This window comes from Acyrthosiphon pisum, chromosome A2 (assembly GCF_005508785.2).
Source record: "Acyrthosiphon pisum isolate AL4f chromosome A2, pea_aphid_22Mar2018_4r6ur, whole genome shotgun sequence".
Classification (NCBI taxonomy): domain Eukaryota; kingdom Metazoa; phylum Arthropoda; class Insecta; order Hemiptera; family Aphididae; genus Acyrthosiphon; species Acyrthosiphon pisum.
Window position 1 is genome coordinate 104,401,305 of NC_042495.1, and position 25,328 is coordinate 104,426,632.

A 25,328-nucleotide genomic window follows, 5' to 3' on the forward strand; every position below is an offset into this window, starting at 1 on the left:
AAAGGGATAATTATTTTTTGGGGTTTTGACAAAGAAGAAAAATAACATAACGAGAATATAAAGAAATTAACGGGGTAAGATAGATGTACGTTAAAATATAAGTAATTGTTTAGATGGAAGTGACTTTTTAAAAAAAAGTAACTCGTTAATATACTTAGTTAAAGTAACTTAACTTTTTAACTTAACTTTAACTTTTTAACTCGTTAATGCCCAGCCTTGGTAATATCCATTGGCGCAAATTGAGGGGTGCTTGGGGGGCTTAGCTCCCCCAAACTTAGCCGTAGCCACCTAAAAAACATAGAACATACAATTTTAAAATGCCATATTCCAATGGTCTGCTTGCCTTTAATATATTCAGCCCCCCCTCCCCCCAAGTCAAAAGTTGAAATTGCGCATATGGTAATATCCATAGAGTATACTCTATGCTAATATCATCATAGATAATATTATATTATCTATGAATATCATGGGCTGACTGACCGTTTTCGCTCAGAATCGTTTTTCTTATACAATAATAATTGATATTATATCATTGAATTCAAATTTAACACCATCCATTACAGTGACATACTTGTAAGTTGTAACCTACTGTACAGCAAAGCAACATCCACTTACCCACCTTTTTGATTATTACAATAATTATCTATCATGATTTTTTAACATAATATTGGCCATTTCAATTTGTATGATTTGTTTGTCCAAAATTCAGATTTCAGCGCTCTAGACATCTCATTTTCGACCTTTTATATAGGACATTGAACAACAATTTACTATACTGAATCGTATGTTAGGTTTTTGTACGGGGGCTGACTCCATTTTTGTTAGCTACATCAGTGAATAAATTCTATACACGCATTCCTAACCATACAGCTTGCGTAGGCTATAAATCAATAATCATAGATATTAAACATATGGATGAGGCATTGTCTATCTTTTAGAGTGTTAAAAGTATATCTATCTACACAACTGTATAATATTTCAAGTCTTTCACTTCACGTCATAACCAATCACTTTTTCTGACAAGTGACAACTACCATATTGGAATTTTGCTGTAGCTGTTGTGTGTCATCCCAAAAATGAAAATATGCAAACACTAGTCTACTTTAATACTCTTAGATAGGTATGCTGTAAAAAAATGCTTGAATGCACTATGATTTTTTAACAATAAACACATTACTACATTAGTTTGTTCATCGATTTATACAATATACATTATAACAGGCAAGCCTGGGCAAGTTAATGATTTTTTTTAACTGAGTTAAGTTAAGTCAATATGCACCAATAACAAAAAATTAAAAGTTAATACACTTTTTGTTAAGTTAAAAAAAAGTTAATTTGTTTATACAACACTAGACTACATAATTGTTACCAACCCAAAACTAAATTATAGACTATAGTGTTTATACATTTTTTACTTTTACAGTAAATATTTTTTGACATGAAAACAAAATAGACTGAAATAGTGAAATATGATAAAATTAAAAACGAAATAAATTAACTTAACTTACTTCTTGAAATGAAAAATTAATTCGTTCATTTCACGTTAATTAAAAAAAAAATTTAGTAAGTTAAGAGTTAATGAAAAGCCAGAAGTAACTAGTTAAGTTAAAAAGTTAATATAAAATTAACTTTTAAACTCTTTAATGCCCAGCCTTGATAATAGGTATAACATAATAACTCGGATTAAATACAACTTTATAATATAATAGTTTTATTTAATCTGTGATAATACTAGTATAATGTCTTTGAATTAGGGTTATTCTTTAAACCATTACTATATTATATATTTCAATTTTAAATAAATCACGTCATATAACCTAAGATAGTTATGTTAAGTTAATATTAGTATTTAGTACATATTAGTCACGGAAAATAACTGCAGTAAAAGTCCCACCCCAGGAAGTAGTTGTTTTTTTAAATTAAATTAATAAGTAAAAAAAAAATTGTATATCATAATAATACAATAACTTACAATATATTTTTATCTTTTCCTTTTGTTAATATTAACCCGTGGTTGATTTACGGGTGTTCAAAATCAAACACTGATTTTCACAGTATACATACATTTATTAGACGTTTTTCTACGGTACGAGATTGTTTTTTTTTTCAATTAGTTGAAACTTCTACAACATCTAAATCTAATTTTGTATTTTGAGGAAATCTCAGTTTTCATTTTTTTAATTAATTAAATGCTTATATCCACAGTTAAATCAATATAATTTTAGAAAATATAATCAAATCTAATATTTAAATAAACAACAAATTGCGGGATTAAAATTATGTATCCCTTTCAAGCACCGTTTTTAGGATAATTAAAATTAATTAAACTGTTACCATTCCTACTTTATAAACACCATGGCCCTCCATACATTTTTTTGTGTGATATCTTTATTTCCTCCAACTCTGTTGGTAGAGTAGAACACAATATATTTTGATATTTATAAGTAATCATATCGATAAATTTATTTTATAACGGAGAGATGACTATTAGAAATCCATTATAGGTCATTAAAATAAATCATATAAATGCATTTAGTTAAATAATCCCATTTCAAAATCAAGGTTCTTGTAGAATCAACGCAAAATTAAAAATATTAAATTGAATTCTTTTTATTCAGAAAAATCAAATATAATATCCATTTTACAAGAAACTGGTTGTTGGGCGTCTGATAGAGAATGTGTTATAACGACGACGTTTTCCTTCAACACGGTGAGGCAGAGGGAAACGAATGTTACTGTCGTGGAATTGTTTCACATGTGGTCTTCTGGTGTTCTTAGCCTTCACAACTTCAACTTTAATGATCTGAAAAATAGTTATATTTTTCATAAATACTCGAATAAAATAATAGTAAAAAATAGCAATGTTTCATATATTATACCTTGAATAGCCAACCTAGGATATATTTTTAAAGTGTATCAATTTTATACTCAGATGTCATAGCAGTTAAAACTACTAAATTATATGCTAAAATAAGGGCCACAATATGATCATAAAGTAGCGAAAAAAAATATATTAAAAATTTCAAGTGTATAATAATTATTTGGGTATATATTGATACATTTATAAAAAAATTGACTGGTATCTGATACAATTGTTAAGGAGTCATAAATGTATATTTATAGCACTATAAAACTAAAATTTAAAATTTAAATTTGCAATATACAATTTTAGATTTTAAATTTTAGTTAACTAATTGTTGAAGTATTCTATAATATTATAATTAGCAAATGCTTTAAAATCCAAACCCTAAAATCTGAATACAATAGAATTTAAAGCTTTTTATTTAAATACAATTGTTTTATTGGCTTCAATATTTATATTAGAAATTACCCACTATAAAATTTAAAAATTTCAATGTGGCATAACTATTTTTTTTTAATGTTTAAGTATGATTTGGAAGATTTCACTATTTAAGTTATAAGTTAATTAACTCGAATAAAATTTAGTGATAACAATATTTGTCCTACAAAAGAATCTTTTTAAAGTTGAAACGACATGGACGGAAAATGAAGTCATATTTGCTTATTTGATAAATAAATAATAAATATAATTACATTAAACTAATAAGAAGTGTTTTCTAAAGTTCAAGTATTTAATTTTCAATTAACTAACAGAAAAATATGAAGTTCAATACCGAAGACTAAAACAAATAAGTTGAGAAATAATTAATAAAATAACTAGTTAGTGATTATTTTGATTTAAAATTAAAATAAGCATAATATAATTTATGGCAGTTTGACTATACTAAGGGCCTGTTACAATAGTTATCTAAGGTTAAACCACGGAATTCAGACGGTAAAAGCAGTAGGTTAAGTGTAATCGACTATGGTAATACGGGCACTTAAACAATTAACAAATAGGTGTGATAATTTAATTTTAGATCCTGATCAGAACTCTTTAACTATAATTTGTATAAACTTTACATAATATCTTAAATAACTATTTAAAATCAAGTATTAACCTTTAAATTTAAATTAATAATTATAAAAACCAATACCTGGATAGCATGAGCCCTGGCTCTATGTCTAGCGCCCATATCTCTGTAGCATTTAGTCACAGCACTTGCAACAGTGGTGTCTCTGTATTCACGGTACATGTTGTGTGTACCTGATCTTGAATCATAACGTAGCCACACTCCGAAGTTCTTAATTTTTGTTGGTGATTTATCGGTAACCTATAAAAAAAAAAATACTTTATTATATTGTATACATTAAGCAGACATCGTAATCATAGAAATACATACTTGTTTCAAAGACACAATTTCTCCTGTGCTTTTTTTGAACTTCTTGAGTTGTCTTAAGAAATACCAAAATCTAGATTTGGCAACAATGCGATCTGGAGCGAAAATCCTCATCTTATATAAAGGTGTAGTCTTCTCTTTTTCGGTCGGCAATTTGCGTCCGATGACCTCATATTCTTTCAACTGCGAGCAAATTAAACATATTAAAATGTAATACAATCAGCATTAATGTCTAATTTCAATCCAGTGCCACATGTCATGTGATTTTGAATATTTCTAATTAAATCAGTTGGGTATAACAAAACATTGGTACCTCAAGTTTAATTTCTATAGCAAAATACTAAATACTTCAAATAAATAACTAAAAACGCGAAAATACTTACATCTCCCTTGGCTTTCATTTTGATTTTTGAATTTCAATATTCTAAACAAATCAAACGAAATACCTAAAGAAAAATTTATAGAAATGAGAGAGCACCAAACATAACCCCAAAGCTGATCGAAAAAAATTTTTTATCTTCTACTCCAATTGACACGGCACGGTCATGGAATAATAAATGTTACTTGTCCATGTGCAGCTGCAGCAGCCGCCGCCGCGGTACGATATTTCACGTTTTTAAATTTACGAAACGACTGCACTGTACACTTACTGCCGTATCAACATGTTCGAATAAAGATTATGTATTATTGTTATTATTATATTATTATTCATTGGCTGTGAAGAGATAGGGACTTTATTATTAATTTTAGACGACAACACAAGTTTTTACGTTTCAAATGTATATATGATAGTGGTAATAATAATGAATCATTAACCAAAACATTCGTTTTTTCGTTATGTGTTGGCAGATAGTGATTGAAAGAAAATATCAGTCTCGAAGGTCGTGACGTTAAACGTGTATGCTTGTTGTATAACTATGACTGCGACTTGTCGGAGTAAAATATTATGACTGTTCGGTTACTGAATAATAAATCAGTCATTATATCGTTTCAAGATGGCCAATTGGACTGCTTTCACTTCCGACAGCTGTATGTGAATTCTATTTTCGTCTTTTCCATTTTTTTTTTTTGACAATTTAATGAAGGGATTTTATATGTTTCAGCACCCAAGGTCCCAAATCGTCCCGCTCCCCCGCCACCCAAAGTCAACAAGCCTTTGTAAGTCGGAAAGTGCTTCATATAGTTTTAAATAATCAAAAATAACAACATTATTTTTATTTGTTTAGAACTCAATCGAGATTAGCAAAAGTACTATCATTGAAACAGTCAAAATCACTCAATGGTTTTCAACAACCTGTAAAGAAGAAACCTCCACCTAGACCACCTCCCCCTAAATTTGCACAAGCACCTAAAAGTCAAGTAATACATAAATAATATTTAAATATTTAACTTTTAAGCTTAATATTGTAATTTGTTGTTAGGTCTATCATTAAAATATAAATCATCATCAAAAAGAAGGTATAAAGTTAAATTAAATTAGTAGATAATATAAATTGTAGATATCCTTTCCTTCTTGAATAAGTTGCCAACCTAACTGTTGTTTTCATTTCCTTGTTTAAAATATGAAATCAATTAATTTAGTAACAAGTGTCTTAGATTATTTTTTCCACAACAATTGAGTGTCATTTCAACTGTTATTTTATAAAACAGTTTAAATTTGTTACATTATTCTAAATAAACTAGGACCTAAGTATACTCAGTTTAATAAAAAATGTATTGTATACCTATTTTTAACAACTACTTAATTTTTAGGGAAAAGCTGGTTTGTCATCTTTAATTGGATTTAAAACCAAGCATACGGTTCCAACACCCTCTTGGGTTGCAAAACCCAATGAAATACCTAAGTCTTCAAGTACTTCTCAGATGGTGGGTTGTCTTATAGACTTTGGTTCACCTCAAACATCTCCTACGTCTACTCATAAGTTTGTATTTTATATTTTTATAATATATATTTTATTCGATATAATTAATCATAATTGAATAGTAAAAAAAGAATTATTTTTATAGGTCTAGTAGTGATGGAAATAGTGTTGATAGCTTTAACAGTGATTTTGGGCCATGGAAAGGTTCTCAAGCTGAAAGCAGTGGTTTTGAAGATGATTTTGATTTATTATGTTCAAATGCAGATATGGATTATTTCAAAAACCGCTTTTCAATTGAAAATTCATTACCACCACCTACGTTACCTCCCCCAATGTTACCACCAGATGCCCTAAATGTATTATTAAATGGTCCTAAATTACCTCCAAGGCCAAATGAGATGGTAAGTCCAAAATTTAAACCAATAGATAATATTTGATTATTGTTGTAAATGAACTTCATTCATTGTATCCATTTTATCACCATATTTTGTTCTTTTTTATTTAAATAACAAAATATATACCATGTGTGCCAAGCTTTCAACCTTGAATGGCTTAAAATTAAATACTTAAGTGTTATTAGTCTGACCAATTATCACTAAGTAATTTAAATTTTTTATCTTAATAGACAGGATTGTCTTAAAATATTAAAATACTTATTTTATCGTTTTAAAATATTTTTGTAAATCATTCTACTCATGATAAAATTGTCAATTTTGCAATGATGTTAAGAAAAGTATTATTCCATGCCACTAATTTTAGTTGTCATATTGTGAAATAAATTTTAAAAAATTGAATTAAATATCAAGCACTACAGTATTACAAATGTTAATTAATATTATATTAATTTTAAAACTAAAATGAAACGTGCACATATAAATATACAATGTATTTCGGAGATATTAATAATTATTTAGTATTAATATATTATTGTATATATTATATATTTATAATTTGTTATACCTTATGGTAATAATAATTTATTAATATTCTAGCAAACTCAGCTATCAAAATCACAATCTAAGTGTATTGCTCAATTTGATTACATGTCTGGTCATGTAGATGATCTGGCCTTTAAGGTAATATATTTGAACTATCTATTTAATAATACTATTATTTATTTAAATATTTATTATAATCTTAGAAAGGAGATGAAATTTTCATAACACGATGTGTTAACGATGAATGGTTAGAAGGTACATTAAATGAGCGCACTGGAATGTTTCCCATTAGTTACGTTGAAGTAACTGAACCATTACCCAAGGAATCTCCAACCAATCAAGAAATCCGCAAAGTAATAGCTGTGTTTGCATTTAAACCAGAATGCTGGGAAGATCTAACTATACAAGTAATAAATAATATAACATTTATACTAATCATTTCCTAATAATAATTATATCTGACGTTACACCAACATATTGTATTGTTTCTGTTTTACAATTGTACATTGTACAACATAGCAAAAACTTGCGTTGGACTAGTTAGTGTAATTTTCATTTTTGAAAAAAAAAAACAAAAGATTGTTTGTTTTAAACAGTATATTTAAAATCACTTAATTTTAATTTAATATGTAATTTACCTATATGCCGTATACTAGTTTATAACTTATTTTAAATCTTAAAAGTATTTGAAATATTTTCTGAATGGTTGTTTTTGTGGACATATTTATTATGATTATATTAACTATTAAATAAAAACATTTTAAATTTGGTAATTTATTCAACAAAATTAAAAAAAAAAAAATGAAGGATGATAATATATAATATAATTATTTAATACTTAAATACTTAAACTTTTTTTCTGAAGGATATCTATTATTATTTATTAATAATAATAAACCAAAAAAAAAACACAATATTCACTTGGCTTTTACATTGTTACATTATAAGTACTACCTCTGTATTTATAGTAGAATTACCAAAATTCTTCAACGCATAGGGAAGAACTTTATCTGTCGTACCGTTTTTATTTTTATGATAGCACTAATCATTTTTAATAAATGTTATCTACATCCATTGAGCATCCTCTTAATATTTAATACTAATTGTAAACTATATTTTAGGAAGGCGATCAAATTCAAGTATTAAGAAGAATCGATGAAAATTGGTTATACGGGGAATGTAATGGATCTAAAGGTCAGTTTCCATCAAATTTTGTCACTGAACTACCTGATGATTTATAACAAGCGTATTGTGATATTAAAATAAAATACATAAATATATTTACCAAATTTTTTAATTTTAATACCTATTTTTTTTAATTTTATATATTTAGTAAAGCATAATATACTAAATATTAATGAGCATATATGAAATCAAAATGTAAATGATCAATCTTTAATGCTCAATTTATATAACAAACAGGGTATTATTATCCATTACTTATTCATTAACTTTGCTTAATTTGTTATACCGATATTTTTTTATATTGTTATGGTATTCATATTCATATTTCAATTAAAATGTATATTGTAATTATGTTGATATTTAGGTTATATATTTGTGTCCATAATAAGCCTAAATGCCATTATTAGTTGAATTATACACATTATTTTTTTTATATAAATGTATTATATTATAATATTCTCTGAGAGTTATGTTTTACAGTTATTATTAAATTATTCATTTTAAATTTAAATAAACACTTATATTATTATGAATTATTATTCTTAATCAATTATCTTACTCTATCCCTAATTATAAGTTAATTTCTACATGCCACTACCATCAACAAATATGTTTAGTCTCATGTCTTTCTAAATGTAAACATAATATTATATGGAAATGGAAGTAATAAAGCAACTCATTAGTTCCATATTTTATATACATTACTTATAGTAGTATATTATGGCGAAGGTGAGTTCGATAGGTACCTATATTATATTTTGATTATTTATTGGATGTATTCCCTAATATTGTCTATTAAAAGTATAATTTATAATATGAAGAACAAAAATCTATGCACGAGACAAAAAAAATTAATTACATCATATGCAAGATGAAGTAGTTAACCTTGAAGACGTTCAGAATTGTATTTTTTCTATGTTTACCTATACGAGTATACTCTCCACTTTTACAATATAAAATGTCACTAAATTAATTTAATAATAAAATACTTATACTCTGTAATTTGTATATACAAATTTCCACGTTTTATATCCAACCACCCAAGTCCTGGCCCAGACTGGTTTATCATTTAAAAGTTCACTGAATTACCCACCTCTAATAATCCTATCCCGTTTGTCAGTATTTTCTTTTTCACTCTGTTTATATCTACCGATTTAATATTACTAAACAACCAAGTTTGTACAATATTAAACTCAAGTGGTTTTTCCATTTTTTTTTTTATTCAGAAATTAAACAATATTACACTCAACGCAATAAATAATAACTGTCAAATGTATAAGCTCGTTTACAAACAACATTTATTGAAAAAAATATTTACACCACAATTACAAACAATTTAATTATACATACCTATATTAACATTAAAACATTTATTTATGCACAAATTAATCACTTGGAACTAACATACTTGATCCTTTGGAAGCATGTGTATGTTGGATACTTAAATAATATAACAGATAATATAAAAAAAAAATATAGGTAAATCTTAATATATCTTAAACAATAAAAACCAAACAATAATAAACTTATTTTCAATTATAAACTAATGTTTATAATAAATAAAAGTACAAATTTATGTGATGCTGTCATGAAATTAACTTAAACATTATATTATATTATCTTTTTTAAGTACTAAGTTTAAGTTTAAACTTGATATTAATTTTTGTTCAAGTAATTGACTTAAAATTATATTTTTAGTCTAAAAGTTATAAAATAATTTAAAAAAAAAAATAAACAGGTCAGATTCTTCTAAGGACGAGATAAACATATAACTCTCAATATTAAGTACCCGCCCAGGTATCACACAAATTGATATCACATTAAATCATAATTTTTAAATTAAGTATTGAGGGTATAAAGACATTCACTTACATCTTTATTTCAATCAACAGTTGTTGATAGAATTATATAATCATACATTTAAAAATTAATGAAATATATATACAACTAATTTAGTTTCACATAGTCATAAATCCATTTTATTTTACGATATTGAGCAAGTTTGGATGACTGATAAATAACTCCAAAAATTAAAATTGATAAGAATACATTACAAATTCTATATATTACCTGGTAAAAAGATAATTGGTTTAATTTTTTTGTGCCATGCAAGTAAATAACTAACCAATATCCTATCTGTTAGCTGATAGAATTGAACAAAATGTAAATATTTGTGTTATATTTGCCTAATCTGGTTTATAAATTGGTATTTTTGGAATAAACTCCACCAAAAGTACCTGTAAAAAACATAAATACAATAAATAACGTGGCATAATAAAATAAAGTTTTAATATGGATAAATTAAGACATTTAATACAAATAAACACTAATTTTAATGTATATTTTTTTTATAATTAAAATGTATAAACATTCGTAAATTATTCATTCAGTGGTCCTGAATATATATATTCTAGACAACCTTAAGTCAACTTTGAACTTATAATTAAAAAATGGGTAGAGTAAGTAGGTAATCGGTCTACTGTACAGGAGGTGTTGAACGTGCCTTATCATAGAGTAAGTAATTATAGTAATGTATATTATGTTAAATTTGAATTCAATGGTAGGTAAATCATTACTCAAAAACAAAGAATGTCAGTCAGCCATATATTAACAAGTATAATTGATGATAAGTTTTTTGATATTGATATTAAAATATTTAATTTTACTATTAGTAATTACGGTAGATAGAATTAATTCTTGCAAGCATTTGTTTAAATATCTAATTTTGTATAAATTTGAACTTCTAAGTTCTAATGTCTACAAAAAAATTGTACTTGTATATTTTATAATTTTTTTTGGATTTGGAATAAAATACTAATGAGGATCCTTAAATTAAATTTTTCAAATCTAAATCTTAGTAATCTTACTTATAAAAATTGAACATTTTATAAATTTTTATCAATAAAGATATTTGCACAATTTTGTCATTTTGTCAAAATTTGAAATTTAAATGCTTATAAAAAAGAAATTTTGGATATGTAGGCCTATAAATTTAAAAATTTTAACGAGAACTAACGACAATTTTTTTTTGTTATTTTATTATTTAAACGACCCAGAGGTCTTTATAAAATAAATATGTTTAACAATTATATATATTTTACATACTAGATAATATCTTTATATTATAAACTATAAATATTTTTTTTATCCACATTAAATGCATAGGAAAAAAACAAAAAAATAAATCAACAATTTCAAACGCCTAGCTCAATAAAAGCTAAAATATGTTAAATAAATTTTTTAAAAATGTCACATTCATAGATACTCATTTTTGATTTACAACAAAATAAGAAAATTGATTGACGAGAAATCATTATTTTAAGCGTGAATATACAATTTAGCAAAATTTAAACTTGAGACGCACTTGAAAAATATTTGTGGAATTCAATTTGACTGTATGCAAATTCAAGTAATAACAACTTATGAGTAAACTTGTAAGAGAGTTCAATAACTGGTATTATGATTTAAAATTTTAATTTGGTCAATCTAATACTTGTGTGATGCTTATTTTATATATTATATCATGCCACTGTGTATATAAAATAATTTACTAAAATACTTAACTCCAGCCCACAAGAGAATATTACTGTTTCAAATTCTGACGGCAAAGACAGACATCAACATTATCAGTATCTTAAATGGGTGGAGGGATGTAGACATGGTAATGTGTCATGAGCCAGAGAATAATAAATTTGTATAACTTAGCTATAAGGTTAAATATTTAATTAAAATGGGTAACAGACTTTTAAAACTTACATATTCCGTAATAGAAGAAGTATCTACTCTTTGTTTATTTAATCTCCAATGCAAACCAATTTTATTATAAAGATGATTATTTTCCCAATCGAGTAATTTGTTCAAACTATGCTGAGTCTAAAATTAAAGTTTATAAATTTGATAATTAGACGCATAAAATATTATATTAATTAAGTTTAATACCCGTTTGCTGAGGCAAATAACAGGCCAAAGTGAACAACCAAGAGTACAGCAGCAACACATACATCCACAAAACAACCATTTAGCATTCATTGGTAAACTTTTCTTTAAAACAGAATTGATTCGCGCCATTGTCTCTTCAAATTCTTCAGGGGCTACACGTGATACAAGTGCACTTGGAAATTCTGATTGGAATCTGCTACTCAGTCCAAAACTATAATATATATAGACATGTAATTACTTATAAAATAATTGTTTAGATATCTATATACAGCCATACAAGGTGATCTATTTAACTTGAATATTATAATTAATATGAGTGTCTTCCATTAAATTTATCACCCCATATATAATACTAAACAATACTAGCAATGTTATTCATATTTAACCATCAAAATAGATATTAAAAACAAATACTTTTTTTTGTAAAAAAAATAAAAATAAAAAAACCAGCCAAGTGCGAGTCGGACTCGCACACGACTCGACTCCGTACCATCATCAGCTATAAACTTGTTGCAAACATAACTGCTTATATTATAAATTTTAGGATTTTTAGTATTTGTTGTTATAGTGGCAATAGAAATATATAATCTGTAAAAATTTCAACCTTCTAACTTTCATGGTTCATGAGATACAGCCTGGTGACAGACGGACGGACGGACAGCGGAGCGTTAGTAATAGGGTCCCATTTTACCGTACGGAACCCTAAAAATATAGAAACTATAAATAAAAAATATCTTCGAAAAAGAAAGGAATAATTACAAAAAAAACTTACATTAATGTTAGCTAAAAACATATTACTCATCATAATCATAAACTAAAATTTGATGGCATTTCACGAGACAGACATTTATAGGCAAATATGGAAGTCCATGTGCATTCTTTTTGATTCAATTATTCAATTATTTTTTTAACATCTTTTATTTAATCAATATGCAATTACAAAATGGTATGTTTCTTTTAAATTAACACAATCAATATAAAGTCAAAACAGGCATAGTCATTTTGATAAGATACATAGTTTTTTAGAGTTTAAGTATTTAAAACCTGTATTTTTTTATATTAATTAATATAATCTCTAAGTTGATGTATGACCTATAACATTATGCTACACATTTGCAAATAATTTGGTATTTATCTGGTATTTTTTGAAAACAATAAATTGTAACATACTCATTGCATCCCAATCTAATCAGACAAGCAGATAACATAATACACTAAATATTGATGTCAAAATATAGATTGAAAATACTTGATAATACCAAAATTAATATTATACAATAGCAGTTTATAACGTTATAGCACAAATATTATATTAGCTATATAACTAGGGCTTGGATTTTAAATGCCCTTAAAAATATCGCCCTTAAAAATACCTACTAAGAGATGTCCTTAAAAAATTCTCTGGAATTGACACAGGATTTCTTTAGAATTCAAGATAAATTTGTGAATCATTAAATTTAATAACCAGAGTACTTTATGTTGTTTTAGTACAAAATGTGTATTATATTATTTTAAAAATTATATATTTTTTTTTGTTCGTAATATTACTAAAAATAGGTTATAGAATTACCTAAAAAATAAATGCGATAAGAGAAAATTCAATGGCATTGTTCAAGAGACACATGAACAACATTGACATTGATATATTATGACAACTCAGACAGAGAATTAGCACAACACTATCACTCTAAATGTATAAAATAGTTGTAATTCATATTATATTATTTGCAAATATTTTAAGGACATGCAAGAAAAAATAATAACACGGAATTTATGAAGATACACGATATACATTATTTTTATTTTAAAATCCTAATTCGACCAACTTTAATGATTAATCTCTATTAAGAAAAAATACCCACACAAATAATGAAATTAGACAAATGATTAATTTTTTATTTTTTATTTGATATTAATATATTACATATTAATAGACCCAAGGCTTCTTTCTTTTCCTTATGTTTTAAATTTTAATCATGTATTTATGGTAATAAAATTTCAATATATAGACATAGGTAATTTAAGGATAATATGTGCATGATAAAACATGGTGACTCATCAATGTATTGAATTCTATATTATACTATTATACCATTGATTAATTGCAGCATGTAGTTGCTGCAATTAATCAATGATTATAACTACTAATATACACTATACCCACTAAAATATTTCGTAAACCATTTTCACGCTTATCTTTTTTTTTTTGATAGACATAGTTGATAATTATTAGCTAATAATTGTAATTATTCTTTCAGATATATATTATGAAACAATTTATATTTTACATACTTTAATAGATATAAGACAATATTGTATATTTTAGTTGATTTTATATGTTAGATTATTTATTAAATTGAAATACTATAACTTATAGGCAACATATATATATTTATATATATATTACCTAATATACTATCTTTTATATAAAAATATGTTTGTTTGTTCATCTTCCATAGTCTCAAACACTGCTGGACCATTTTTAATAAAAGTTTTATCAATAGATTCCTTAAGACTCTGGGAGGGTTTGTAGCTTTTAGGATTAGGTACACATAAATGTTGTTATGGCTTACGAAAATTTTTTGTTTATATTATATAAGGTTGCTATTGGTTACAGATAAAGTAGTTCAGTATTAAAAAATTAAAAATATGCAATTTGAATTTTAACAGTGTACCTAGTACCTACTTTTGATAACGACCAAATTTCCTTTACAAAAAATTATAAATTTAAAACGTTTAAACTACCTAAATAAAAAAACTACACACAATTTTTAGGATAGTAATTTTAAAGATAAAATAAATTAATAAAAATATAAAGTTGCAATTAACGAGATTGTTCAACGAAACTTTTGAATGAACATGATAATAAATTATCAATTTTGAGCCCAGGACATGTCATTACTTACACAGTGAGATTGCCAATTCCTCTAATTATTATCGGGTCTTGAACATGCATTAGATATGCTTCATCCATAGACGTGCATGCAATCTCCTCATCATACTGCTGTATGTCGTCGAATACAGCCATGACATTTGTGACGGTATCTGCTGAATAAATAACAATTGTTTTGTTTGAATGTTATGTTTAGAAACGTAGCTGCAATTACTCAACGTGATTCGGGGATAAGCATAAATAACAAGGACATCCAGCCGAGAACCCGTTGGATGTCAGTGAGTGGGACAGTTTATGAGACCCACCGAATTTTCCGAAATGAGACAAACGGCCTGGATATCTTACTATTCATGACCTATATTAGCCTCGCCGAGTCTTAACAAACAACAGTTGCAAAATAAAATATTTATGATGGCACTTACCCTGAGATCTAGCGCGATAAATGTTATAATTTGTAGATCGTGTCGATCGCCGTGTTTTCGGCGAGAACGGTCTACCGCACTAAAAGCCACCGACAGAAGAAACTAAAAATGAGACGACACGAACACTAAATTGATGTAAGTCGGCAGTATTATTATTGTAGTCGGATTTCGATATTTAATATTATTTATTAATTATTATTATGATTATTACTATTATTATTATTATTATTATTATTATAGGTATTATTGTTCTTCGTCGTACAGCAACAGCAGCAGAAAATAATTATGTCATTGTGATTTCGAGCACAAAAATAATATTTTGTTATTGTTCTCTCGTTGTGTTGGCAATAGCAACTGAGCTACTATTACCACAACTGCGTGATATCATATTCTTTTATCGCTATCGCACGATATCTAGCAATTTGCGATTATCGACAAAAATGTAAATAAAATATTAAAATATTATAATAGGGATACTCACCTATATTTGCTATATTAAATTATGTTTACTGTTGTACGTTTTGTGGTGATTTAGTATATTTTACCGGTTTTATTTTTTCTACACTTCCAAGTCTTAGTATAATCCCTCCCTTCCGAGGTAACAGATGCATTAGTACAAGAACGCCATACGTGTATGTGCATATAGGTATCTACGATGGAAGAAGACAGAGACAAGTCGCCGGAAGACAGTATCCCTTTGGCAGATGATGACCCTCAAGGTATATTTTTTTGAGCTGTAGATTTGCTAATTGTTACTACTTCGATCCCGCATTGGTGTTTGCTTCAATTTTAAATTATTATCACAGCCATTATCCATGATGATCAGGACATATCTCAATGTTCCGATGTCATTGTGCGCAATCAAAGTATGGATTCATTACAGTCGTCGTTTACAAATGGAAGTAATAGTCCAAGCAGAAACAGTGAGTGTTCTATGTACATTATAGGGTTGCCATTTGTTCTGATTTCACTGGAACAATACCGCATTCTAAATATTAGTCCCGTGTTTTAATATATCTTTATCTACTCTACAACCAAAATATGTTTTTGTTGAAATCATTGGTGTTTTAATAAGTTTAATTGTATAAATCACTAAGACACAGGCAAGTAAGGTACTAGGCTGTATTGTTCTATTTCTATATTTCTATTAATTATAAGACAAATGAGTAATAGATGTCATTCAGACTTGTGTCCTGAATTTTAATTTTGAATAAATGGAAATCCTTGCTTACCAATATTCAACCTTAAGTAGATTGTTCAAAGTTCAATTATTTATACTACACTATCAGTCTAAATATTTGTTTGCCTGCTACTTTTATAGGTTTAGATCGTGATATGAGTCCTGATGAATTAGAAGAAAAAGCCAGGCTTATTACACAAGTTTTAGAACTACAAAACACATTAGATGGTAAACATGATTTGCATATAATATTTAAGTACATAGTATGGAAAAATTTAAATAAGTACATAATTAAGGTTTATTAAATATAAAATAATTTTTTTAGATTTATCTCAACGTGTGGATAGTGTAAAAGAAGAAAATTTGAAACTACGATCTGAAAATCAAGTTCTTGGCCAATATATTGAAAATCTTATGTCTGCATCTAGTGTATTTCAGACTACTTCTCCAAGAGTGAAAAAGAAATGAAAAATAGATTATATTATTTTTATTTGCTGCCATAAACAATGCAAATTAATTTAACTAAATGAATACAATACGCACAGCTTTATCATCTATTTTAACCTCAATTCTATAACACTACATACAAAAAAAAGTTATTAATTTAGTCTCACTATTTAATATATAAAATCTAAGTTAAAATTTTTATTTTTTAATACTAGACTCTATTTGTTAAAACTAATAATTTATTGAAAAAGTTTATTTTTTATCTTATTCTCACTATATCTAATTTGTGAGAATAATTTACAACAAAAGAAAAATGTATAAAGTGTTTCTATTTTATTTATGTTAAACATATTGTTTTATTTTGAATTATTTTTAGTTTATAACACATTCCATTCATAATATTATATATTAACATATTATTCCGTATATTGTTATGAAAATTATGATTTATTTTTTTTTAAATTTCTTATTATTAAATATGTACAAAAAGCATAAGCTATTAAAAACAAAGTATGTATCTCATTATCAGTATTTAACTAATTTAATTGAAATGTAGGTATTTACTCAAAATGTTAGATTATTGCTTTAGTTTTTAATTTTAATTTATTATAATTGTTATTATTTGAAATTATAGAATTTTAGATTTCAATTTAAACATCTTATATTTAATATTGTCTTATTTTTTCATGATGTACTGATGACTATAATACTCTATTCAAAAAGACAACAAACTGTTTTTACTTTGGCACGTCAAGAACCACACGATAATACCGATACCAGTTAAATGGTGGGGTACTGGATGGAAATTGTTAGGTGTTGCTAACTGTTAACTCTCTTTTAAAACTAATACAAATACAAAACAAAATAATGCAATGCATATTTTTCTATTTTAAAAAAAAAAATTGTATTTATTTATTTTAATAACATAATGAGGAATCTTTCAACACAAGGTAAATAATATACTGACTAGTTTAATAATACTTAAAGTAGTAACATTATAATACTAGCTTAGCCTTTATTGCATTGGCTTTAAAGTGCTTAGACTTCGACACAATAAATAACTATTATTGTTTAATACTGTTTTTATATAATAAATGTAAAAAATAATGTTATACCTGTATTGTGTACTTTATAAAATAAAATTTTACTTAAAAATAAATGTTATGAATTTCAAAAAGAACTAGATTAAAAGTTTACTACAGTGTATAATATAGTATTTATATATAAATGTTCTATACAATAAATAGCCAATTTGTATATTATAGGTACCTATTGATATATTTTATTCTAAAATATTATAAATGTATTTATAAAAATTGAAGAATGTATTATGAATATTACCTATACAACAATTGTTAAAAAATGTGTAGCATGTTGTCCTCTTTTAGTTGTTGGACCTAATTTTATTTTGCCATTTTTTTTTATAGCCACATACCATTTTTTTCGTTGATATTTCAAAGATAGGTATGCACTGTAAGGACCTTCTGGTTGTTCGATGAAAATTGTTGAATTATTATTAGGATCAGCCTAAAAATTAATAGAAAATAAATAAATAAAATAATTTAAATAAAACTATTAAATATTATTCCCACTTCTCCATAAAGAAGTCCATCTTTATTCATAGCCAAAAACAAATTTGCTTCAACTCCTCTAATACGAACATGACCAGGAGACATTGATGTGAATTCCATTATACAATTGCTGTCTATGTCATCATCAGAACTGGATACTTCTCCATTTTGCAGTATTAAAATATTATACCCATGTCTGCAGTTCAATTTCATCCTGCGGCCATAATGTTTGATCACACGTCTGTCGACAATTACAGATTTTTGATTCTTTTGAACATGTTCATTATCCAACAAGTGACTAACATAAATCACACAATTCAAACTATTTATTCATTTTTTTAAAACATTTTACATGGTAATAAATATATTAACCTCTTGGATGCTGCAACATCACATGTTGATGTTTGAGATATTTCTTCTTCTTGATCCATGAAAAATGTGTTCAAAATAAAATAAAATTATTGTGATACCTACTAAAAAACTGTGTTGTTTTTAAAAAAAAATGTTTATTAACATAGCCAGATATGCCCAAATATACAGCAGGATTCACTAAAAAAAAAATAATAACTACCTACATGTCTACATTATATATTATGTTTATATGCAATAAGTCATAAGAGGCAATGGTGCAATAGCCAATGAGGCATGTGTGGGTTTGATGTGGGCAGACCATTTACAATCTAAAATTAAGTTTGTATTTTTACCTTTAACCCCTCCATAACCTATTATAATATGTAATATGCAATATACCATATAGGATATGACAGACTATAGTAAACATAAAGTATGGTACACTATAGTAATATATACTATATTATAAAATCAAAGAATTTATATTATAGATTTTTGAAAGATTAAATAAAGATATAAGGTAGTAGGTAGGTAGTTATATTTATGAATAAAACATATAGTCAGGAAGATATACCTATAGATATATTAATAACATTTTAACTTAATTTAAATTTTAAACCAATAGTTGATTGTAATTAGTTGCCCACTTACTTAACTTAACAATATAGGTTAAGGCATCTACTCAAGAAATCCAAGGAATATTTCATTTCTGATCTACCTCTACAGGTTAGGTAGGTATGGATACAGAAGATGTTAATCTAACCTAATACTCGGCCACACAAGGCACGGACACTTTTAATAGATCATATTTTCTCAGATTTTTCACAAAGTAGGTACCTAGTCTCTACTTTTATAGATAGGTACCTACTATTGGAGAACTTATCATAAGATCCAAAAATATAACTCTATTTTATTGTTTAGAAAATTCAAAGCTTGGTACTAGTTAATTAGTTCCATAGATATGTAGCCAATCCTGTATACATTTTTATTAATGTCAATTTGTGGTTGCAACAATACGGCATACAAATTTAAGATACCTACCATTAAAGAATCCAACATACACAATCTAAATTTTTCAATCTATCAAGTTCTGAATTTTAACGAGAGCCCCACTTTATACTTAAAATGCTTAACAGAAATCTTAGACACATTTAGACTTACACATTAATACATTATATTTGAATATTATGCTTTCTTATATCCAGTGATGTTCGGATGTTCCCATCAAATTAGTTGAGGGTATAAGGTATAACACATTAACACTATAAACTTCCCAACAAAATTTTAACAATTTCAATGAAAAAGTTTAGGATAATAGGGTATTAGCCATTAGGGTGCTAAAAAAAGTCTTCCAAAAGCCATTATCATCTACATTAAATTCTAGACTATCACCCTGTTATAATAAGGGTCGAGGGAGGAGTGTTAATGATAACAAACAAATTTTCATTTTAATAATTTTCATTTGTTTCCAAAAATAAATGTCCCTACTCCCTATAAATAAATATACTACCTGCCTAAATATATTTTTTATTGGTCTTCAATGAAGACAAAAGTCACACGACACCCACTACGAAAACAATAATAGTTATTTCTTTTAAAAAATTAAGCGAGACTTGAGAATATTATACGCAGACGCTAGACATGCAGTCTACTGTGTACCGGGGGTGGCCAAACTTTTTTGATTAAGATCTACTGAGGGTATATTTTAGGATCGACTTATGCAATAGGTGTGGTCAAACGTGGACTAGTTAATGAAAATAATTAACTCAAGTTAAGAGGACACAAGGTCGATAAGTTAAAAGTTAACAGTTAACAAATTATAAATTTAACTCGATAAGTTAGAAGTTAATATAGAAAAAAATATCAACTTAACTCAGTTTAAAAAAAGTTAATCTATTTTTTTTTTAATTAGTAATAGTATGTAAATCACATAAAGAGTAAATGTGTCTTTCTAATTTCTAATTTATTAATTATAAAAAAACAATTTTATTGAACTTTTATCATAATGTACACTGTATACCCTTTTACTTTACTATTATTTAGTGATTCAAACTATATACTCATCTCAAATTAATAATTTAACAAATATATTTTTTTATATCGTATAACAATTGAATGTCATAATACGTGAAGATGAGTGCATGGCCTTCATATATATTATAAGTTATAATATAACATTAAAACATAACAATTGTCAATTATTAATTTTATTAAAAACATTTATAATTGGGACTCGCATAATATATAATTTACAACTTAATAAAAAATATATTAATATACACAAAATTATGTTATCAAGAAAAAGAACAGAAATGTTTGTGTTTTTGTATTGGATTATTTTTATTTTATACTGATAAAGTAATATTTACGTAGGTATAAACGAGAACATTTCAAAATGTTTTTAACTTGATGGATTTTTTTAAAATCAACTGAGAAAAGCTAAGTTATTTCAACTGTAAATTGAACTAGTTAAGTTCATAAGTTGATTAAAAAATAAACTAACTAGTTAAGTTAAAATTTAAAAAAAATTTAACTTTTTAACTAATTAATGCCCACCTTTGGGTGTGGTATAGGTCATAAGTCATAACTCATAAGAATATTGTTGAATATATTACTGCGGGCTGCGTGTTATTTCAGAGATGGTATTTTTCAGTGAAAATTTGTCAACTGGGAACAATAGGTAGGTCGTAGGTAGGTAGGTACATCTATAAGGGCGTATGGATATATCATAAAGTTAAAGTGAAATACGAAAATCAAGTTTTAAAGCAGATTTAGCTACTCTCAACTTTTTTAATTGTTAAAATGTTGACGAAATTCATCAGTCTCGAAAATTTGTGAATTACTTTTCAGTTATAGAAATTAATAAAACATTTTGGCATAATTCTGGTTTAGCAACCTATCAATTTTTCAATTTTTTTTTTTCAAAATGTGTATTTTAGGGTGCTTTATAATAATGTAAGAAAAAAAGCCCGGACAAACCTCGTTTTGAAGTTATTGATGAAAAAAAATACTTAGAATTGAATTTTTTGAATTTTGTTTTTCGAAGACGTGTTTTTCAACGCTGATTTTTAAATTGTTTGAATTTTTTGTGGAAACTATTATTTTGGAAGTTACAGCCATCCAAAGTTTACGATTTTACCCTTTATAAGCATGAGCTCAACGCTACGTTTATCATGTATTTCACGAGCCGGCAGGCGGAGTGAGGTCCCTTAAGTTTGACTACCGGAGTCATTATAATTGTGTTACTTTTACTAACAAAGTTAAGTTTATTTGTTAGGTCGTCCGTCTGCCCGCATCGAATCATAAAGCTATTAAGTTAGTTACCTACTGTCACTGTCCGTTATTTTTCGACCACCGCAGCCGTAAAAAATAAAATTCTTCAACTTTCCAATTTACCAATTACATTTATCAGCTATTGAAATTATGATGCTTGTTGAAAATTTATTAAATATTATGATTAAAAATAAAAGAGAAGAAAAATTTTTGACAATTACCTATTAATAAAAGAAATTGAAGAATAAACGATATTTTGACAGCAAATGTGATCGTTTTTATGAAATTTGCTATGATTACATTTACAAATATCTGAATCGAACCATATAATAATTCCGAATTAAAAAATGTGTTATGGGTGACACTCACTCCAAAAACAATTGTCACTAGGAGTAATGCAAAGAATTCAATACGATTATTAACTACAACTTATAATACGATTTGTATTGACGAAAACAATATTTTTGATCAACTTAAAATGTTCGAAAAATATTTCAAAAAACCAAGTGAAGAATGGCGTAACATATCACTCGAAGAACGTTTGTTATCAGCATTTAAACATTTTAAAATTGAAAGAACTTAATAGGTACCTATAAGGCTATAACATTTGATTGTCTATTAATAGTTGTTGAATTGTCTTTCTTAGTCATTACCTTCAGGTTCAAATTCAGCAGTCGAACGTGTCTTTTCATTAATGAACAGCACATGGACAAAATCACCAAATAAATTAGATATAACTATACAGTACAGTTGAGGCTTCATTATAATGATTAAAACAAGTTTTGATAACATTTCTTGTAGTCAATTTTATTTTAATACTCGTCAATATATCATTGCTTCAAAAAGTACATGGTTCAGCCAAGTATCAAACAACTCAGACTTTTCTGCTGACGGAGAACACATCGGACACAGATTAAAAATGTTATATTTTATTATGTATTTATGTATTCTTTAATTTTTAAAGCTTCAAATATTATTATATATATAATGTGTATTACTAATTATATTGTATTATCAGAAAATCAATAAAAAAAATAAAAACAATTTTGTCCCGGTTTTTGCCAAATAAAATATGGTAACCCTAACTAAGTGGTCATCGAGTCTGGAGACTGGAGCCGATAGGCGAAGGGAGCCATTTGACTTGTGTTACTTTTATTGACAAGTGACAAGGTTAAGTTTATTTGTTAGGCCATCCGTCTGCCCACAATTTAATCCAGGGGGTTTATATTTATTATTTGGGTTATAATAGATAAGCCATAAAGACAATTAAGACTTAAGAGTATTGTGTGAATGCATAAAAACGCAGAATTCGAAAACTACCTTTGTTTATAACTTCAAAATGCAGTCCGGCTATCAAATGTTGATTGCACATTCGTTCTTAACTCGTTGAAGTACATAAGTTTCTAAAAAAAATATCAATATTCTCAAAAGGCGCAGTAAACTAAAGTGATGCGTGAATAAATGCGTAACGATCGCAAAGTAGTGAACTTCGCGCATTATAGGCCATAATAGTATGGATAAAAAATGATTAACTAATACATTTCATAAATAATTGATTTTACAATATATTATAAATGTATTATACAAATGCACTAAATCAACATAACACCAAGAGAAAACGACGGAATTTTAAATATAATCATAATAAAATCAAAAAATAAAATAATAAATTTATTATTTAATAATAACAGATATTTCTATGACTATATATACATCATTAAAAATTATAAATGTAACATAACAATCGTGCAGTAATAAACAAAATGATATATTTAATTAAGTAATCATATAGTAATTCAAGTAATTGTATTGGTGTTAATCCCACATTGACCTCTACCAATTACCTAAAAATAAAACAAAATATAAAATAATTAGAGATTCAAATTTGATTTTTAACAACATAAAATGCTTTTATTACTATTGTAATATTATATTATACTGTCATATTTGCTATGATTTATTTTATAACCTAACATTTTGTTACAGAACTCGTCTACCATAAGCCCTTATTTTTTTTATAAATACTGTTTAGTATAGTATATTAAATTATTTCTTTATTTCATCGGGAATCGAATATAAAATAAATTAGAAAAAAAAGTAATCATGAATTATGATCATTCATTGTTAAACATTTTTAAATTATCAGTACTTTCGTAGCTGCACTTTAAAATAACTATAGGTACCTATTGAAAGGTTTTCTAAAAATAATTGTTACATTTGACAATGGATTTTTAGTACACGTTTAATTTCCAAATGATACCTATTATCATTGATTATAAATGCTATTGATCGTTCACTGGCCAGTATTTAACATTTTCAATTTTATTAAACAATTTTCTAAGTAGGTATTGTCGATAAATATTTTTCGCCCAAGGAATAAACTTGACAATTTAATACAAGATCCATCATCAATTGTTGTTCATGAAAATTGAAAAATGTGTAAGTCAACAGTAATTTTTTATGATTATTATTAGCACATTAATTTTTTCATAAGGATTTAAAGTTCAAGTTTTGACAAAATTAGTAATTTAAATTTTAAACATTAAAATAACTTTTCGTTATAATTATTAAATTTGATTTTTACGCAAGTAGCCGGTCTGACACATCATCTCTATTCTAGAATTTTTTTTCGTATACAAATATATACCTATCATTGAATTTAATAATTCCATCCAAAAAATTAATTTATACATTCATCACAGTTGATGGTCTACGATGGATACTTTCTAAATAATTTTTTTCAATATATTGTATTGAATCTTGGGTTACACATATAATATAACATTTTTGATTTTGATTTTTAACGATACTAAATAAACAGTTTTACCTAAATAATACAATTTTTTTTTAAATATTCGAAATTACTAATTTATAAATAAGAATTTTAGGAAAATTTCAATTATAAAAACATTTAGTCATAAAGTTTTTTAAATCTCATTATTAGGTAATCTTCATCTAGTCCTACAACATTTTATATTCAAAAAGTATTTTGTGGAAAACCGATTTTGTGTAAAAATTCCCATTTT

The 25,328-nt window shown here is 26.3% G+C and overlaps 5 protein-coding genes across 8 annotated transcripts; 2 read left to right on the forward strand and 3 right to left on the reverse strand.

Annotated features, from left to right (window-relative positions):
* Window positions 1-2,585: 2,585 nt before the first annotated feature.
* On the reverse strand, window positions 2,586-4,738 carry Rpl18a (ribosomal protein L18A). Its single transcript, NM_001126174.2, has 4 exons — window positions 4,625-4,738; window positions 4,245-4,424; window positions 3,999-4,175; window positions 2,586-2,803 (listed from the first exon to the last, which is right to left on the reverse strand). The coding sequence occupies exons 1-4, from the start codon at window positions 4,640-4,642 to the stop codon at window positions 2,642-2,644; spliced, it is 537 nt and encodes a 178-aa protein (NP_001119646.1). The 5' UTR covers window positions 4,643-4,738; the 3' UTR covers window positions 2,586-2,641.
* A 241-nt stretch (window positions 4,739-4,979) lies between these two features.
* LOC100165241 (SH3 domain-containing protein 19) lies at window positions 4,980-8,759 on the forward strand. Its single transcript, XM_001945380.5, has 8 exons — window positions 4,980-5,270; window positions 5,345-5,399; window positions 5,468-5,600; window positions 5,994-6,163; window positions 6,249-6,504; window positions 7,096-7,179; window positions 7,245-7,448; window positions 8,163-8,759. The coding sequence occupies exons 1-8, from the start codon at window positions 5,237-5,239 to the stop codon at window positions 8,280-8,282; spliced, it is 1,056 nt and encodes a 351-aa protein (XP_001945415.1). The 5' UTR covers window positions 4,980-5,236; the 3' UTR covers window positions 8,283-8,759.
* A 741-nt stretch (window positions 8,760-9,500) lies between these two features.
* LOC100168630 (cysteine-rich hydrophobic domain-containing protein 2) lies at window positions 9,501-15,751 on the reverse strand. Of its 2 annotated transcripts, none has more exons than XM_001947225.4 (5): window positions 15,481-15,751; window positions 15,072-15,210; window positions 12,166-12,376; window positions 11,983-12,099; window positions 9,501-10,463 (listed from the first exon to the last, which is right to left on the reverse strand). In XM_001947225.4, exons 2-5 carry the CDS (start codon window positions 15,191-15,193, stop codon window positions 10,413-10,415), a joined length of 501 nt encoding a protein of 166 aa, XP_001947260.1. In that variant the 5' UTR covers window positions 15,194-15,210; window positions 15,481-15,751; the 3' UTR covers window positions 9,501-10,412. The 2 variants fall into 2 exon arrangements, with proteins under 2 accessions (XP_001947260.1, XP_008183383.1); XM_008185161.2 differs by having other exon boundaries at window positions 15,072-15,213; window positions 15,481-15,746.
* Window positions 15,752-15,925: 174 nt separating this feature from the next.
* Window positions 15,926-18,277, forward strand: LOC100159744 (short coiled-coil protein A). The gene is made up of 4 exons (XM_001947081.5): window positions 15,926-16,199; window positions 16,287-16,403; window positions 16,802-16,888; window positions 16,986-18,277. The coding sequence occupies exons 1-4, from the start codon at window positions 16,136-16,138 to the stop codon at window positions 17,126-17,128; spliced, it is 411 nt and encodes a 136-aa protein (XP_001947116.1). The 5' UTR covers window positions 15,926-16,135; the 3' UTR covers window positions 17,129-18,277.
* Window positions 17,987-19,417, reverse strand: LOC100167265 (fibroblast growth factor 1). Of its 3 annotated transcripts, none has more exons than XM_008185159.3 (3): window positions 19,051-19,417; window positions 18,700-19,000; window positions 17,987-18,634 (listed from the first exon to the last, which is right to left on the reverse strand). In XM_008185159.3, the coding sequence occupies exons 1-3, from the start codon at window positions 19,107-19,109 to the stop codon at window positions 18,449-18,451; spliced, it is 546 nt and encodes a 181-aa protein (XP_008183381.1). In that variant the 5' UTR covers window positions 19,110-19,417; the 3' UTR covers window positions 17,987-18,448. The 3 variants fall into 3 exon arrangements, with proteins under 3 accessions (XP_008183381.1, XP_001945354.2, XP_008183382.1); XM_001945319.5 differs by having other exon boundaries at window positions 18,700-18,919; window positions 19,051-19,412; XM_008185160.3 differs by having other exon boundaries at window positions 18,700-18,976; window positions 19,051-19,405.
* Window positions 19,418-25,328: the final 5,911 nt, after the last annotated feature.

Bases quoted from the DNA above. Each gene is read 5' to 3' on its own strand.
- Rpl18a (NM_001126174.2), bottom strand. The intron at 4,176-4,244 runs GTATGTATTTCT...TTTTTTTTATAG, and splicing joins AAATTGTGTCTTTGAAACAA to GTTACCGATAAATCACCAAC. The intron at 2,804-3,998 runs GTATTGGTTTTT...ACTATTTTTCAG, and splicing joins CCAGGGCTCATGCTATCCAG to ATCATTAAAGTTGAAGTTGT.
- LOC100165241 (XM_001945380.5), top strand. From the start codon at position 5,237: ATGGCCAATTGGACTGCTTTCACTTCCGACAGCT. The intron at 5,271-5,344 runs GTATGTGAATTC...TATATGTTTCAG, and splicing joins TGCTTTCACTTCCGACAGCT to CACCCAAGGTCCCAAATCGT. The intron at 7,449-8,162 runs GTAATAAATAAT...ACTATATTTTAG, and splicing joins GGGAAGATCTAACTATACAA to GAAGGCGATCAAATTCAAGT.
- LOC100168630 (XM_001947225.4), bottom strand. From the start codon at position 15,193: ATGGCTGTATTCGACGACATACAGCAGTATGATGAGGAGATTGCATGC. The intron at 12,377-15,071 runs GTAAGTAATGAC...TATATATTATAG, and splicing joins GGAATTGGCAATCTCACTGT to TTTTGGACTGAGTAGCAGAT. The intron at 12,100-12,165 runs GTATTAAACTTA...CTTTAATTTTAG, and splicing joins TTATTTGCCTCAGCAAACGG to ACTCAGCATAGTTTGAACAA.
- LOC100159744 (XM_001947081.5), top strand. From the start codon at position 16,136: ATGGAAGAAGACAGAGACAAGTCGCCGGAAGACAGTATCCCTTTGGCA. The intron at 16,200-16,286 runs GTATATTTTTTT...TTATTATCACAG, and splicing joins GGCAGATGATGACCCTCAAG to CCATTATCCATGATGATCAG. The intron at 16,889-16,985 runs GTAAACATGATT...TAATTTTTTTAG, and splicing joins ACTACAAAACACATTAGATG to ATTTATCTCAACGTGTGGAT.
- LOC100167265 (XM_008185159.3), bottom strand. From the start codon at position 19,109: ATGGATCAAGAAGAAGAAATATCTCAAACATCAACATGTGATGTTGCA. The intron at 19,001-19,050 runs GTTAATATATTT...ATGAATAAATAG, and splicing joins GATGTTGCAGCATCCAAGAG to TTTGAATTGTGTGATTTATG. The intron at 18,635-18,699 runs GTGGGAATAATA...ATTAATTTTTAG, and splicing joins ATGGACTTCTTTATGGAGAA to GCTGATCCTAATAATAATTC.